The 15,849-nt window shown below is 34.8% G+C and overlaps 1 protein-coding gene across 1 annotated transcript in view; it reads left to right on the top strand.

The window, feature by feature from the left end:
* The window catches only part of Sh3bgrl (SH3 domain binding glutamate rich protein like), a 73,796-nt gene extending 61,100 nt beyond the window's left edge, over positions 1–12,696 (top strand). The window contains exons 3-4 of the mRNA XM_028784171.1: positions 4,047–4,127; positions 10,351–12,696. Of these exons, the coding sequence (XP_028640004.1) occupies positions 4,047–4,127; positions 10,351–10,383 (114 nt within the window). The 3' untranslated portion in view covers positions 10,384–12,696. The remainder of the gene's footprint in view (positions 1–4,046; positions 4,128–10,350) is intronic.
* Positions 12,697–15,849: the final 3,153 nt, after the last annotated feature.

Genomic DNA, 15,849 nt, shown 5'->3' with positions numbered 1-15,849 from the left:
GAGAGAGAGAGGGAGAGGGAGGGAGGGAGGGAGAGAGAGAGAGAGAGAGAGAGAGAGAGAGAGAGAGAGAGAGAGAGAGAGAGAGAGAGAAACAGAATCATGCAAAGAGTGCAAAGAGAGGAGGGGAAGCAAAGCAACAAACATCCCATAGTGCAAGTCTGAAAGTCTGAGGTAATGACTCCATTAAGTTCTTACTGCAGAAGCATGAGAACCCGAGTTCATCACCTCAGTTCCCCGGTAAAGAAGGTGGACAAGGCAGTGCATATCTGTAATGTTCCAACTTCACTGAGAGACCTTGTTCCCAAATATTAGGTAGAGGACATCTGATGATGACCACTGGCTTTTACAAACATATACACATGTATATGCACACATACACACAAAAACTCATATACAACACACACAAATTTCATAATGAAATCTATTACTTCATATACTTATTAAAATACTAACTTTATATGTAAATTCAGTAATTCAAAAGTAGAGAACACAAGGTATTTGCATTTCTGATGGCTTATTTTGCTTAACATATTCTCTGGGTTCATCCATGTCAGAGATAATGGAGTTTTATTTTAAAGGCAGAATAGTGTTTTACTGTGCCCACATACAGAATTTTCTTTATTCCTTCATCCATTGCAGGATACCAGCTGATTTTATAGATTGTCCGTTGTGACTAGTGCTGCAGTAATATCTGATTGTAGCAATCTCTTTGACAGACTGATTTCTTTGCTTTTTTTAAACCTGGGGTTCCCTATAGAGAGGCTAGTTTGACCCTAAACTCAGGCAATTCTCTTGTCTTCACCATGAGTGGTAGGACTACAGGTGTAAGACTTATACCCATAATGACCTCACTTCCTTAGGATATGTGCCATAAAAGGGAGTTGTTGTCTTCTTCTCCTTCTTCTTCTCCTCCTCCTCCCCATCCTCCTCCTCCTCCTCCTCCTCTTCCTCTTCCACCTCCTCCTCCTCCACCACCTCCCCCTCCTCCCCCTCCTCCTCCTCCACCACCACCACCTCCTCCACCTCCTCCACCACCTCTTCCTCTTCCTCCTCCTCCTCCTCTACCTCCTCCTCCTCCTTTTTTTTTAAACACAGGGTCTCTCTATTTAGTCCTGGGTGTCTCATAGCTTGCTATATAGAGCAGGCTGGCTTAAGGTAGTTCTTTTTTAATAGTTCGGGGAACCTCTATAATAGATTTTCCATGATGATTGTACTAATTTACATACGTATGCAATAGTACAGAAGGTTTTACTTCCTCTGCATCTTTCACAATACTCATTACGTTTTTGTCCTTTTGAAAAACTTCATTTTTGCATGGTTAAAGGTGGTATCTACATGTGGCTTTTTTTTCAAAGATTTATTTATTTTATTTAGATGAGTACACTGTTGCTGTCATCAGACACACCAGAAGAGGGCATCAGATCCAATTACAGATGGTTGTGAGCCACCATGTGGTTGCTGGGGATTGAACTCAGGACCTCTAGAAGAGCAGTTAGTGCTCTTAACCACTGAGCCATATCTCCAGCCCCTACATGTGGTTTTAATTTAGAACTCCTCAATAATTCATTATGATGAACATTTTTCATAAGCCTTGGCTTTTGTAGATACTCATTTGAGGCATGTGCTATTTGGATATTTCAGTCCATTTTTAGTTGAGTTAGCTTAAATCTATATATTTTAGCTTTTACCATTTTTCCTTAAAATGTAATTACATTTTGTAAGTTTAATGTTTGAAATTTTAGTGTATGGTAGTAGCTTTTTTGGTATGTGTGTGGTTTTCTCTGAATTTTAACACATGCATTGGTTTGTGGAACTAGTGCTACTATAAAAATGCAGAATCATCTCTCAAACTCTCATGATATTCCTTTATAAGTATATGCTATGCCTACCCCTAATCCATGGCCAACACTAATCTATCATCATCACTATAATTTTGTCTTTTTGATAAGGTCATATAAATGTGTTCATACAGTATGAAGTCTTTCGATGCTGGTTTCTTTCAATGAATTGGATGTGATTAAGATCTAGTTGTTTTCTGCATCAATACATTTTCCCCTCATATTGTTGGATGGTGGTATATCATTATACATTGGTAGACATTTTTATTGTTTTCAAATCCGAGCCATTGTAATTATAAGTGCTTTCTGCATTTGTTTCCTGATTTTTGTATAACATTAATTCTCATTTCTCAGGGGGTAAATCCCCTTAACACAGTGATTGTACTTTTAATTTGTAAGGGATGTGGAATGTTTCTGGATTGACTGTGTCATTTTACACACTTTCCTGGTACTCAGTCTTTCCCTTCAGCTCCTGATACTGTCGGAAGTTTTGTGACTGTTTGGTTTTTCCTAATGTTGCTGCATATTTTGCCCAGTATTTTACACATGATAGACAAAGGCTGCAACCCTGAGCCACTTCTCAGACTCTTAAACCAAACCTAAATAGCTTGGCGTCTTAGTAGCTTTTGGTCATTTTAATGCTTTTATGTAATGATCAAAATTATGATATGAACACACATTTATGTGCTTATTTGCCATCTTATTCTCTTTAAGTGTCTGTTTAGTCAGTCTTACTTTTATTTTTTTATTACTATTATGTCATGATTTTTATATATTTTAGAAATAAATTCCTTGCCACTTACATATTTTGCAATTCTTTTCTTCCATGCTACAACTCATGTTTTGACTCTCTTAACTTTGATTCCTAAAGCGAAATGTTTTAAGTTCAGACTATGAGGAATATGAGGGAAAGGAAGGACTCAATGGTTTTTTTGTTGATTTTATTTTAGTTTTCTTATTGTTTAATTTATTTACTGTCTCCCTTCCCTGTGCATATCTAGAAATCACACTAATCAAGGTCATGTACAGAAAATAGACATATAACTGTGTTTGCTGTTGATTACAAGTTACAATCGTAGACAACTCTGCTTGTTACTTTTGGTGAAGGCTTAGTGAACAGCAATGTTATGCTGAACAAAATTGAGACACGTCAGGATTTTCTTGTATACTCAGGGTTAAAGCTTTCTTTGCTCATATTTCAAGAATGCTTTACTCTCTTTATAAACACAGTACAGCCCCACTGTTCTTCTGGCCTTAAGTAGCTAATATTGGTTTCAGGCTGACAAAATCACCATTGAATTCAGTGAGGGAAGAGAAATATGGAAAATTGGAATGAGCCTTCCACTAGAAAGAAGCAATCTACTGCTGAGTAATGCTTGCTTTAAGTGGTGGAGGAAGATACAAGCAGCTATTTACTTCTGTGTGATATGCAATAGTCCATTTGGCATTTTATGACCCGAAGACCAACTTACCTTCTAGTACACATTAAATAGTATCCAAATGCTGTTTCTCCCTTCTCCCATCCTTTCCTCTTTGTATTTGTTCTGTTGTTGACTTTTCCCAACAATATATGACTACAGTTTCCCCTCCCCAAACTCATCCCATGACTTCTCCATTTCCCTACCCACCCAATTCTATACCTTTTCTTGCTCTCTATTGTTAGAAAACATACAATTACCTTTAAAAAGACAGTAAAGTAAAATACATTATGACAAAAGGAAACAAACCATCAAAGGACAAAACAAACAAAGAAAAAGACACTCAAAGAGAAAGCACAAAACACGCACATGGCTTCAGAGATACACACACTCACATATATCGAAATTTCATAAAAACACAAAACCAGAAGCTATTATAAAACAAATATACTGATAATTTTGGAGGTTTAATTAATTTATTTTTATTTATTTTTTGTTTAATAATGCTTTGTCTGGGCTTTTTTTTTTTGAGATAGTATTTCTCTGTGGAGTGTAGTCTGGCCTGGAACTAGTGATCCTTCTGCCTCAGCCTCCAGAGTTGGTATTACACATGTGTAGTCTCAGAAGCACACCTGTCTATTTGTCTGTTTATTACTCCTTCCAAAATTTTAACATTACAGAGCTTAGGCCCCAAGAGGACTCCTGATCCTGTCAGCCAGTCACTTCATTATGAGCACATCTCTCTCTATTGGGTTGCAGACTGCTAATTTTTTGTCTTCTTTTCATAAAGGATTATGATGCCTTCTTTGAAGCCAGAGAAAATAATGCAGTTTATGCCTTTTTAGGCTTGACAGCACCACCTGGTTCAAAGGTATGATTTCTCTGTTTCCTTCATTGCTGACCATCTTATTGCTGCTGGGTTTTTTAGTCAAAAAAAAAAATCATGCCTGTTAAGTATTCAGATTAAGTCTAGAGCAGTGTTTGTGGTAATACACTGAACTGCTAATGGGGCAGACAAATGTGCTTAGTATACTTAGTGAAGTACACTTAGAGAAGTGAACTTCTCTATCAAGCTTCCTGAGGCAGCAGTTATATTGTTATTCATTCTCAAAATGTGATTGCTGCCTTTAAACTTCTAGATGTCACACTCAGTTCTACATGGCTATCAAGCATCTTAGTTCATGGTCATCTCCTTAGCAGTAGCTATTAGCTTCTGTGAGAGTAAATGAATAGTCAGTTATTCAAGGATAATAAGAACCTTTGAGTTATAAAACTGGTCACTAAGTTGCTAGCTAACTTTGGTATTTTATTCCTTGCCAAGACAAATTAAGTTTTCAAGTGACGATGTTCCCAAGGGAGCCTAAATAAAGAAGGAAAGCAAAAACCGAAATTACTTCTCCAGCGAGATGCCTCAAAGCTAGGGACTTTCAATAGAACCTTGCCTTTTCCATTTGGTCTTTTTTGTACCAGATCACTTAATCAAAATAGGTTTCCCAGTAGCACTCATCTGTGTTCCACTCTTAAGAGTAGATTTTATGTTCAGCAATTTATTTAAGCTCTAGTTCCTTCTTCGATCTTGAGAACTTCTAATACCATCTATGTTTTTACCAGACAGGCTTTGTAAATATATTTGTTTCACTCTGAAGTTCTGCTTCCTTGCCAAACATTTCTTTCCCATGGATAAACATTATATTTTAGGCTTTGTAAAAACTGAATCAAGCTAGAAAAATGGTTTTTTTCTTGTTGTTGTTTAAATAATTGGTAAGACTCAAGTTAAGCCAGTGAGCTTAATGAAGATGAGAGAGTGCAAAAGAAAGGACAGTCTATTTCTTGTGGCTGATGACTTTGTCCCGATTTAACTAAAATTAAGATTCATTCATTCACCAAAAGTTTATCAAGCACTGAAATCAATGGTGGAACAAACATAACATATGAAATAATCTTTACATTCTGTTCATAACCTAGTGAGTGTACATGTGCAGAAGATTATATAAGTGTGTGTATAAGTAATTATAATTGAAGACATACTATAGTCAATTTTATAAGACTGTCATAACTAAAGTACATAGAAATTGAGGGCAACAATCTTTATTTCTTATTGAAGAGATTGGAGGAATTTTGAGTAGAAGGGTGTTATTTGATCTGTTGGAAATTTCAAAATATTGAAATGATACTAAGTCATTTTTGACAGGACAGCAAAAAAAGCACTGCATAGGTGCATATAGCTATATATGATGATCTCATATCAAGGGGACAGAATGTAGTACAGTGTGTCCTTGGAATTGGGGGTATTAAACAAAGGACTCTGTGTTAGAAGGTTTAAGATTAGCTAGATACTTTGGGGCCAAGTTATGATTGCCATATCAGGTAGCTTCACCTTTTTCCATTAGGCACCCAAAAGTCACCATGGGAAAATTTAGGAAAGCAATGGTGTGATGTTTGTTTGTATGGTCACTGTCAGACTGTGTAGCCCTAGCTGGTCTAGAACTCACTATGTAGATCAGTTTGGCCTCAAATTCGTATTGATTGTCCATCCTCTACCTCCCAAGGAATTAAAGGGGTGCACCACCATATTTGGCTAATGGGATGACTATTTCAATAGTTTAAGATATGTTTTAATTTAATTTAATCTACATATTTTCCATTCCTTCCCTTCTCCCTTTTTGCTTACTATGAGTCAGGATCTCATTCTATTCTGTCCTGAACTGATCAGAGCAACTTAACTTCCCCTGTGGTGGGATCATTGCTGGGTCTGTTTCTCTGCAAAGAAAATTTGTCTTAAGAAACTAAATTTGGTAGGTATGTGCATTAGAAGAAGGACATAGTATAGTAAGACTTCTATTTTAAGATGCTTTGAAGTCTACAAAGACAATCAAGGGGACCTTAACTGAAATAGTTTTAAGAAAGTGAATGATGCAGTTACAAGTCAAATGAGCCAAGTCACACTGTAAGCATTGACAATTAATAAAGTGCTTAGATAAAAACATGATTTAGATTATAATCCATAATCTCAAACCTTTGGAAAAATGGTAAATGTTTCAAAAGTGTGTCAATTAAATTAATTCATCATTGAACTTTATGGCTAAAATATGAAAGTCACATATAATTTAAATATACATTTTGGAAACAAATATCTAAAAATAAAGCCTACCAAAAAGATTATTCCATTCTGTAAGCTCATGTTAACATTTGAAAAATTATATCATGGCTTCCTTTTATACATCATTACTTCCCATAGTTCTGTTAACTGTGGGTCTGGAAATATTAATTGAAAATTCTAGAACAAATGATTTATGTGTTTTTGTCATTTTGGGTAGTATGATGAAGTTGCTCCCCATCCCAGTCCATCCCATGCTGTCTTGCCAAGTTTATCCAGTCTGTATGTACCACTTGCTCAATAAGCAAAAGAAAAGGAGGGGGAAACACTTCACATAAATTTTATTATACTCTATTGTTATAATGCAGCGTTACTATTTATTGTTAGTAGTTGTAAACAATCTAAGTTGAACTATTTATATAAGAAAAGTCTAGTCTAATTAGGATGTTTATGGTTGTTGATAAGAGGGAACTGTGTAGTTTGTGGAAAAAATATAAAAGTGAGTTATAGATTTGTATATACTGGATAGGTCTCTAATTATATTTAGAACCTGTGCATAGGGAAAAAAAAGAAGCCTGGAAGGAATAGTAGCCAATATGAATGGCCTTCTCCTATTCCTTCGGATCACTAGTAGTGATTTGAAAACTGATGCACTAGAAAGATTGCTACAAAAGAGGAGGGGGATGGGATAAGGGTTTCTAGGGAGGGGAAATGGGGAAAAGGGATGACATCTGAAATATAAATAAATAAAATATCCAATAAAAAAAGAAAAAAATGGAATGGGAATGAGATATATCAGGTTGTCTTATGATGTCAGGAAAAACACCAAATAGCAAAAAAGTGACTTAGATTTCCTTATGTTGAACAATATTCTAGGTATTTTTTTCAATCTGGTTTGTATGTGTTTATCTGATTTGATTGTACTCTCACAAACTATAAAGTTTCATTGTGTTAATGATTTTCAAATCAAGCATGCTTAGTGGTTAGATTCATACTGAATGAATACTTTTTGAATCAAATGATTCTTGCTGAGTGATAACTTGATTTGTTCCATATGAAGGGAATCCAACTTAGGATATCTAATGCTTTTCTTATGTTATGTGTTTCTCTGCTCTGTGTATCAACAGATTCTTGGTATTACTGTTTTGATATTCTTCATTTGCCCTTATCATGTTTTAAGTGTTCTTCTAATGTGTTTTTTCTATTAATCAATAAGCAAATATAAATGTAAAATATTTTTAAAATGTGTTCAGAAAGGATCCTTACTATGGATGATTCTGATTTCATGACTTCTAATTATATTTCTGGTTTTTATATTGATTAAATTTCTTCTTTGGCAATGTAAAGAAAGAAAGAAAGAAAGAAAGAAAGAAAGAAAGAAAGAAAGAAAGAAAGATTGCTACCAAAAAGAACTGCCCTGCAAATATTTCCATAAAATATATTTTGTGGAGGACAAATATACTCTATTATTCCCTTGTGTACCCAGCATACTTAAAAGGGATAGCACTAATTTTTCTTCCTTCTATCAATTTAGAAAGTACTTCTTAGCACTGACAGTTTTTACTTTGTAGTGAAAGTGATGATTTTAAGATATGAAATAAGAAAGTAGTTTCTACTTTGACAAAAATATAAATCCAGTGGCATTCGTCTTTAGGGAGAAAACGATTTGGCTAGAAAAGCCACATGAAGTAACCTTTTAATATGGTAGAGAGTTGTGGTTAGAAAGATGCTTTCAGTAATCTTGTTTGAATCATTATGTGTGGAAAGTGGCCATGGAAACTGCTTCAGCTGTGGTATGTGAAACAATCCTATTTTCATTGAAAATAATCTAACCAAGAGCTTAATAACCAAGATTAATGTCACCTAACTATGAACTTAGTTTCAGTCAAAAACACGAGAGGAGGAAAATCAGAAAGAGTTGGTGCCTATAATGTGGTCACTCACTGAGCCGCACACTCTGTATGCACCCCTCTCATCTTTGTATTTTTACATGCTCTTTATGAGCTAAGTGTATTGTACAGGAGAAACGAAGACTTAATTTATTGTGTCCAAGAATGCATAATTGAGTGGCATAGCTGAAAACTGAATCCTGAATTAATTAACTCAAAACCTGTGCAGGCACAGGGGGAAGTTTTTATGATATCCTTTTAAAAATCAATTAAGTCTTTAATTACTGTTATATGTATGTATGTGCATAATGTGAGTGTACTTAGGCATGCATGTGCATATGGAGGCCAGGGGATGACTATTAAGTGGATACATTTTATGGATCTTGTTTACTTTCTTTTAACATTTTTTTTGTTATTCAGTGTATGTGCACATTGTGTGTGTGTGTGTGTGTGTGTGTGTGTGTGTGTGTGTGTCTTGGGAGGGAGCATTAGTGCCACAATGCACATGTGTAGGTAAAAGTTCCAAGGTTTGAACTCAAGTCATCAGGCTTCATCCTGGACAGCAGGTACCTATGCCTTTTGAGCTGATTCACTGGTCCTACGTTATATTTTATTTCTAAAATTAAATATGAACTTACTCTGTAGACTGGACTTACCTTGAATTCAGACACATCCACCTGCCTCTGCCCTTCTCTTCCAGTACTAGAATTGAAGGTATAGGCCACTATGTCTGTTAATATGCATTCTAATGGCCAGTTACCAAGAATGTAGAATTCCCTTTTGTTTTAGACGTCCATGTTAGTAGTTTCTTTCATTAGGAAAAATGGAGTATGACTACAGGGAGTGTGCCGGTCACTGGGAATAGATGTGCATTTATGTGAAGAAATGTTTGACACAAGGTTATCCACATTATTATATAACTATTTCCCCAGCTGTATATGCTAGTTGCTCTTTCAGAGTTTTGTTATGGTTTGGTTTTCTGCCAAGTTTTTTAAAAGCATTTTGTATTTCTCTTGATAATCTTACACATGTATGTAGTGGATTCTGGTCATATTCACCCCATTACCTTATCTCCCTCTCTCCGAACCTCTTTTGTCCATGTAGTCCCATGTTTAGTCCATGCTTTTGTGTACGACCTATTGAATTTAAAAAGGGTTGCTGATATGATAGGGAGCCATTTACCAAAGCCATCTACCATTGAAGAAAAATTACCTTCTATCTCCTAGCAACCATTAACTGCAACCTTTACCTGTTAACTGCCAATAGCGTCTCAAGAATGGGCGGGGCCTCAGAAGCCCCTCCCTTAATTCCATGAGAGAATATCCTCAGGCTCCCATCTTCTGTAGGTAACTTCAGTGCGAATTTATGAAATGACTGTAAAGATTATGCTGTGCCCAAAGACAGCATTCGATAACATTCCCATCCTCTGACTTTTTTTTTCCCACTCTCTTTTCCAAAGTGTTCATTCAGACTTTGAGAAAGTGGTACAGATGTCCCATTCATGACTGAACATTCAACAGTCACTTTTCCTAGTACTTTGATTAGTTATCAGCTGCTGTTCACAGCAAAAAGAAATGTCTCTGACCAAGTTTTTAAGCAGCACTATATGGTCATAAATCCAATTATTTAGAAGGCAGTGTGCTGAATGCAACATGACCATTTAGCAAAACAATAGTGGATTCCTCCAAGTACCTGTGACCTCCCTGCCCATGGGCTTTTTACCAGGCTTCTAGAACCACATATGAATTTTCTCTTGGGGAGCAGGCTTCAAATCCAAACAGAAAACAGTTGCTAGCCCCTATAAAAATCACACCATCACTTCCCCAGGGACCTATCTTGCCTGTGAGTTGGTTGTATGTTATACAGGACCCACTGCCGAGTAAGAATGTGATGCTGGTCCTCTCCCAGCAGCCTACAAAGCAGTTTCTGACATGATGAAAGCTCGGGCTAATTATTTTAAAGCCTTTTTTTTTTTTTAAATCATGGAAGTAATTGCTATATTTTTGAATAATCTTAGTCACTTGAGATAGTTTATTTTAACCAAAATGCACAAGAGTATCTTCCTTCTGATATTTAAATGTAAGGTTTGTTTGTTTGTTTTATTCCAGGAAGCAGAAGCTCAGGCAAAGCAGCAAGCATGAATGTTCTGTGTTCTTCCTTCAGCACCTTGAAAAATAATGAAGTCTCCATTGCTTTTACAGAGATTCTTGCTTCAAAAGAAATATGCTTCCATGTTGAAATAGTAGATTAGTTGATGTTTTTGCATGCAAACAAGCATAATGAAAATGTGAACATGGTGGTAAGAAATTAGAGATGAATTTAAAACTTTAAGTAGATATCATAGAGTAGCATTGTAATCTACATCTACCAAGGCATTTCATGTTCTGTAAGGATTTTACAAAAAACCAATATGCTCCTTCTTTTATAATTACATTTCAACTTTGAGGAATTAAAAAAGGAGAGAGAGAGAGAGAGAGAGAGAGAGAGAGAGAGAGAGAGAGAGAGAGAGAGAGAGAGACTTACTCGAAAAATGCCTCATTATCTTTAGTGACCATGAATATTTTGATGTGATGTTACTGTTGTTGAAATGTATTTACAGGTTATGTTCATGATGTTTTAGCCATTGTAATTTCCTATGGTGATTATGACATTCTTCTTTTATCAAAGAAACATGTATGCCCAGAACCACAAGTTTTCTAGACTTCTAAATGTAACCTTTCATTGCACAGTCAGTGATCAAATTAGTTGACTTCCCATAAGACAAGCATTGAGTGCATTCAACTGACAAATTCCATGCTTATGCATGCAGTTATAAGCATGTTTCTAAATTGCTTGCCTCAGTAAAATGTGGATATGTAAGTCATGGAGAAAAGATGGCAGTTCATTTTAAATTGGCCCTTCCTTGCAAAGAACACAGACTTTTAATTAACAGTTATACACTATCTTGCCCCTCAATGCTTAAGATTTATTTTCTTACAGTGTTTGCTCAAAGAAGTAGTAGTGGCTCTTGTCTCTTGCTTTAACACTGTTGGTGATCATGAATGATACTGTTCTTAATAGGTAAGCTTTTAGTTTCAGTTTAGGCAGACCGTGTCACATATCCATTCAAGTAGAAAGAATCACTAAGCACACCTTGATCTTTTGAGAAAGTACAAGTATCAAAGAAAAGCAGCAACTTTTGAAATCGTTTGAAGATAAGCAAGATCCAAAGCATTCAACCAGAAGATGTTGATATTGTACCTTTGTCTAATATGTGATTTTTAAAACAAACAAACAAATAAACAAATACCTTTTACTTCTAATTACTATTATCATGGTATCTGCCGTTTACTAGACTGTACTAGGCAAAAATTCAACATATAATGAAGCCATAGCTCTGTTTACTGAAACTCAAGCATGAATTGATGCTTTAAAATAAATGGTTTTAAAAATTATGTGTTACTCGACTCTAAATGTTATACAGTAATTTTGATTAGTAATTGCTGTTTGTAGATGTTTAGAAAGGAGAAAAACCAAATCAAACAAAACAAGAATAAAAAACAATTTGAAGACAATTTTTAGTGATCTTAACTTTGAACTATGAATCAGAGTCAAAGTATTCCATTTTCTCTTTTTCTTTTGACAAAAAAGAAAAAAAAATAGTTTTGGAGATTTCTATGGAAGACAGTGCTTCAGATGAATTTTGGAGTGAGTAAAATACTTTTAGCCAATGTTTTTCCTCAATGTTGCTAAATGCTACAGGTGATACTTGCAATATTCCATGTGGACAATTTAGCTTTAAGCTTTTCTTTTGTATTAAATAATACTGTCTGAATAAGCATTATTCAAAAATAGATACATTGGGGGATGTTTATGACCATGGGATACTACCCTGAAGTCTGTAGATTTAAAGTACAAGTTTGAATTGTGTCTTCTCTGATTGAAGCCTCATTTTGTCAACTGAGAAACATTCCTGTTAGATGAAAGAAAGGGAAATAAAAGTCTGAGAATTAAGATGAGTTTTGAAGAAAGCTTCCATAGTATGTGCTTGGAAGTAAAATTCTTACTGCTTTTCATAGTATGTTTGGCATATTTGTGATTCTAAATCATACCTGGTAATTGGTGAATTTCATATTTTAGAGCTGATTTGCCTTTTAGAAATTTCAATCTTCAGAAAGTTCCATTTTCAAAAACAGTATCAATTGTTAATTGTATTGCTAAATGTGGACACTTCTTTGGGAACCCGAATAGAGAATTTTGAAACAAAGATTGTTTTGATTGGGAAAGACAGAGTACAGGGAGTTTTGGTGAAATCAGACTTCATTCCTTAAGTAAAACCCACACAAAGTAGAACTCACATGGATTTTGTTAAGCAGTCAGTGTTTAAAATATACAAAGTACAACATTAATTCTTTTCTATGGAACACTGATACTTTTCATCTGATCAATTTCAATAAAACTGATTAAATGATTCATGTTTGAGTACTTTTAATTTTCTGGTCTTTTGTCTTCCTTCCACAATCCCTGGTTTCTGAATATTACTAATCATCCCTTTGTAACTAATTTTTAAATGTCTTTAGAAAGAGTAACCATTCTTGGGGCTGGAGGGGGGGAATGACTCAGTGTTTAAGAGCACTTAAAGTTCTTCCAGAGAAACCAGGTTCTGTTTTCAGCACACACATGGTGGCTTACAACTGTTAATGTAATTACTATTTTTCCATGATTTTTTTAACTGTTCATTGAGGTATTTGATATACCTTAAAATTTACCTATTTAAAATGCAAGATTCCATGGATTTTGTGCAATCATCAGCACAGTGTGAAACACTTCAGCATCGAACATATTTCCTTACCTGTTAGTTCATCCTCCATCAGCTATACACAACCAGTAATTTACTTTTAATCTTTATAAAGTTAACAGTTCTGCAAATGTTACATGAATGGAATCATAAAGCATTTGATTTTTGATTAATGGTTCCTTCTGTTACCATACTTTTGAATTTCATCTTTGCCACATGTTGAAAGTCATTGATGAATAGAGTATCTATTCTTTATGTTGTGAGATAATATTTTATTATGTGGGTAGAACCACATTTCGCTTTATTAATCATTTGATGTATATTTTATACATATCTACCTTTGTTTATCATGCATAAGGCTACTATGAATGCTGATATATTTTTGTCTGAACACCTGTTTTAAATTGTTTTGCATATTTATATGTACGGTTCATGTGGCAATTCTGTTTAAAAATTTGAGTAACACTACCACATGTTTTCAAATTGGCTTTACTATTTTACATCACCACTAGAAGGGTACTACTGTGATAAATTCTCTAATGTTGGGAAAATGTTTGTTATTATTACACATTTTTTTATTATAGCCATTGCAGGAGCTATTTTATGGCATCTCAGTAGATTTGTAGTTTACATTTCTTTGGTACTAAATACCAAACATTTTTCTTATGTAGTTATGGCTGTTTGGGTAACTTTTTTGGAAAAATATCTTTTCCATTCCTCTGTTTAGCTTTGATGTCTTTATTACTGAATTATAATAATTTCTTCTATAATAGGATTACTTGTTATTGTAGACATGATCTGAAATGTTATTTTCCATTCTATCAGTTTTTTCACAGATAGTTATTTGATGTTCAAGTTTTTAAGTTTAACAAAGTCAGTTTTCATATGTTGATCATTTATTTCTTTTTACTTTTGCTATCATAACTAAGGAGGCAATCCTAAACCAAGGTCATGATGACATCATTCCTATACTTTCATTGAATATTTTTACAGCCATGCTTTACACACTTATGTGTGTGATATATTTTGGATTATTTTTGTGTGTGCTAGAGGGTAGGGATAAAGGATCATTTTATTTTGCATGTGGATTTTCATTTGTGCAAGCACCATTTGCTAAAAAGATCTTTTTGTCCCTATAGAAATGTCTGTTTCTTCCTTCCCCCAGTTTCACTTCTTCTTCTTCACTTTCTTGATGCATATCCCCTAAATAATTTATGTCTTCATAAAATCCATGATTTACTGATGAAAGAAACTAAACACATAATATTTGCCTTTTTGAGAATATGTAATTTTTTTCTATATGCATTCACCCACTGATGGACACCCAACTGATTCAGTAACAGCTCTTGTGAGTAGTGCTGCAGTAAACAACAATAAGCAAAGTCTATGTGGTCTGTTCACTCAGGATCCTTTGTATGCTGTATGCTGAGGAATGGTGTAGCTGAGTCATATGCTACTTCTTTTAGGGGTTTTAAGGATATTTTTATGTTGTTTTTTTATGAAACTAGATCTAGTTTTATTAAGGATTTCAGATTACATATTTCAGACATCTAGCGTAGAATAGAACCATTTAGGGACTGACAGATTGTCACAATGAAGACTGACCCCCAAAGCTCCGCGCAGCAAATCCCCATTATACAAGAGCCAAGCAGCTATCCCTTGGCTTTGGGAGCAGCTACTTCCTACGGAAGGAAGGGTGGAAGTTCACTAAAAATGAGATACTATCTTTAGGTTATAAACTTTAACATTCAAGAAAATAAGCTGTGTTTAGATGAACTATGATTATAGAAAATAGCACAAGCCATCTGAAAAAGTACAAGCAAATCATTTTCAAACTAAAGAAAATAATATAATTCATTAAGGATTTCCAGTAATTAAAAATCTCAGGAAGGTGTTCACATTCTCAAAGCTTAATACTAAAATTTCACAAAAAAAGGCTATCACCTTCCCCCCCCCAAAATCCTCCATGTAAATTTTATTAACAGCAGGAACTATAGACTTCTCCCCAAGTTTAATACAATTAATATGCCCTGTCAAAAATTGTTCCTTCCCCCCAAATGAATAGCAATTAGCCTGAGATTTGTTAAATGTGGCTCTTAGTGGTAGAAAACTTAATACTGCCCTCCCTTTAATGGCCTCATTACCACTTTAGGGTTTATTGCAATGTAGTCACTTGAAATATCTGAAGTAGGGGGAGCTAACTCAAAAATACCAACATCCTTCAATCTCTTGAAATTACACACTAATTTCATTCATTCCTACTAGAACGGGAGTTACATATTCCTGAATATTTCACTCATGGTATAGAGAACCAATATTTTTGACCCTTTTGTAAGACTGAGAAAGTATGTGAGATTTACTTCAATATGTCCTAACAGAGCTGTGAGGTAGTGGTCTCACCAGTACCACTCATTCTCAGTTATACACAATAAACAGCATAGCTCATGGCGTTCCTCATCCCTTCAGCACAGAGGACTAGAATAAATATGAACGTCAAGAAAGTATTTAGTTCTAACAAATGGAATTTCAATTTTCTGTTTAAAAAAAACTAACTATAGCACATCGCTTTTATTAAAGTACATGCATATTATCTCCTCCAAAGTTGTTCAGCATAGAAAACTAGGCAGCCCTGAATTTATACTAACCGTCTGCAATAGCCTCAATCAATACAAATCAATACAGTCACCCAGTGAGAGCTAAAACTGGGACATTTATTTTATGCTATAAAAACAAAAGTTTTCTGAACAACAGAAAAACTCAAAATAGGTTCAAATCATGTATATTCATCTTTTCCAGGAAAGCAAAAAGTAGGTCCTGCCACAAAGAAAAG

Source organism: Grammomys surdaster, unplaced genomic scaffold (genome assembly GCF_004785775.1).
Source record: "Grammomys surdaster isolate TR1022 unplaced genomic scaffold, NIH_TR_1.0 61, whole genome shotgun sequence".
NCBI lineage: Eukaryota > Metazoa > Chordata > Mammalia > Rodentia > Muridae > Grammomys > Grammomys surdaster.
The sequence above is the reverse complement of the archived record's forward strand: the minus strand, read 5'-3'. Positions and strand labels throughout refer to the sequence as shown.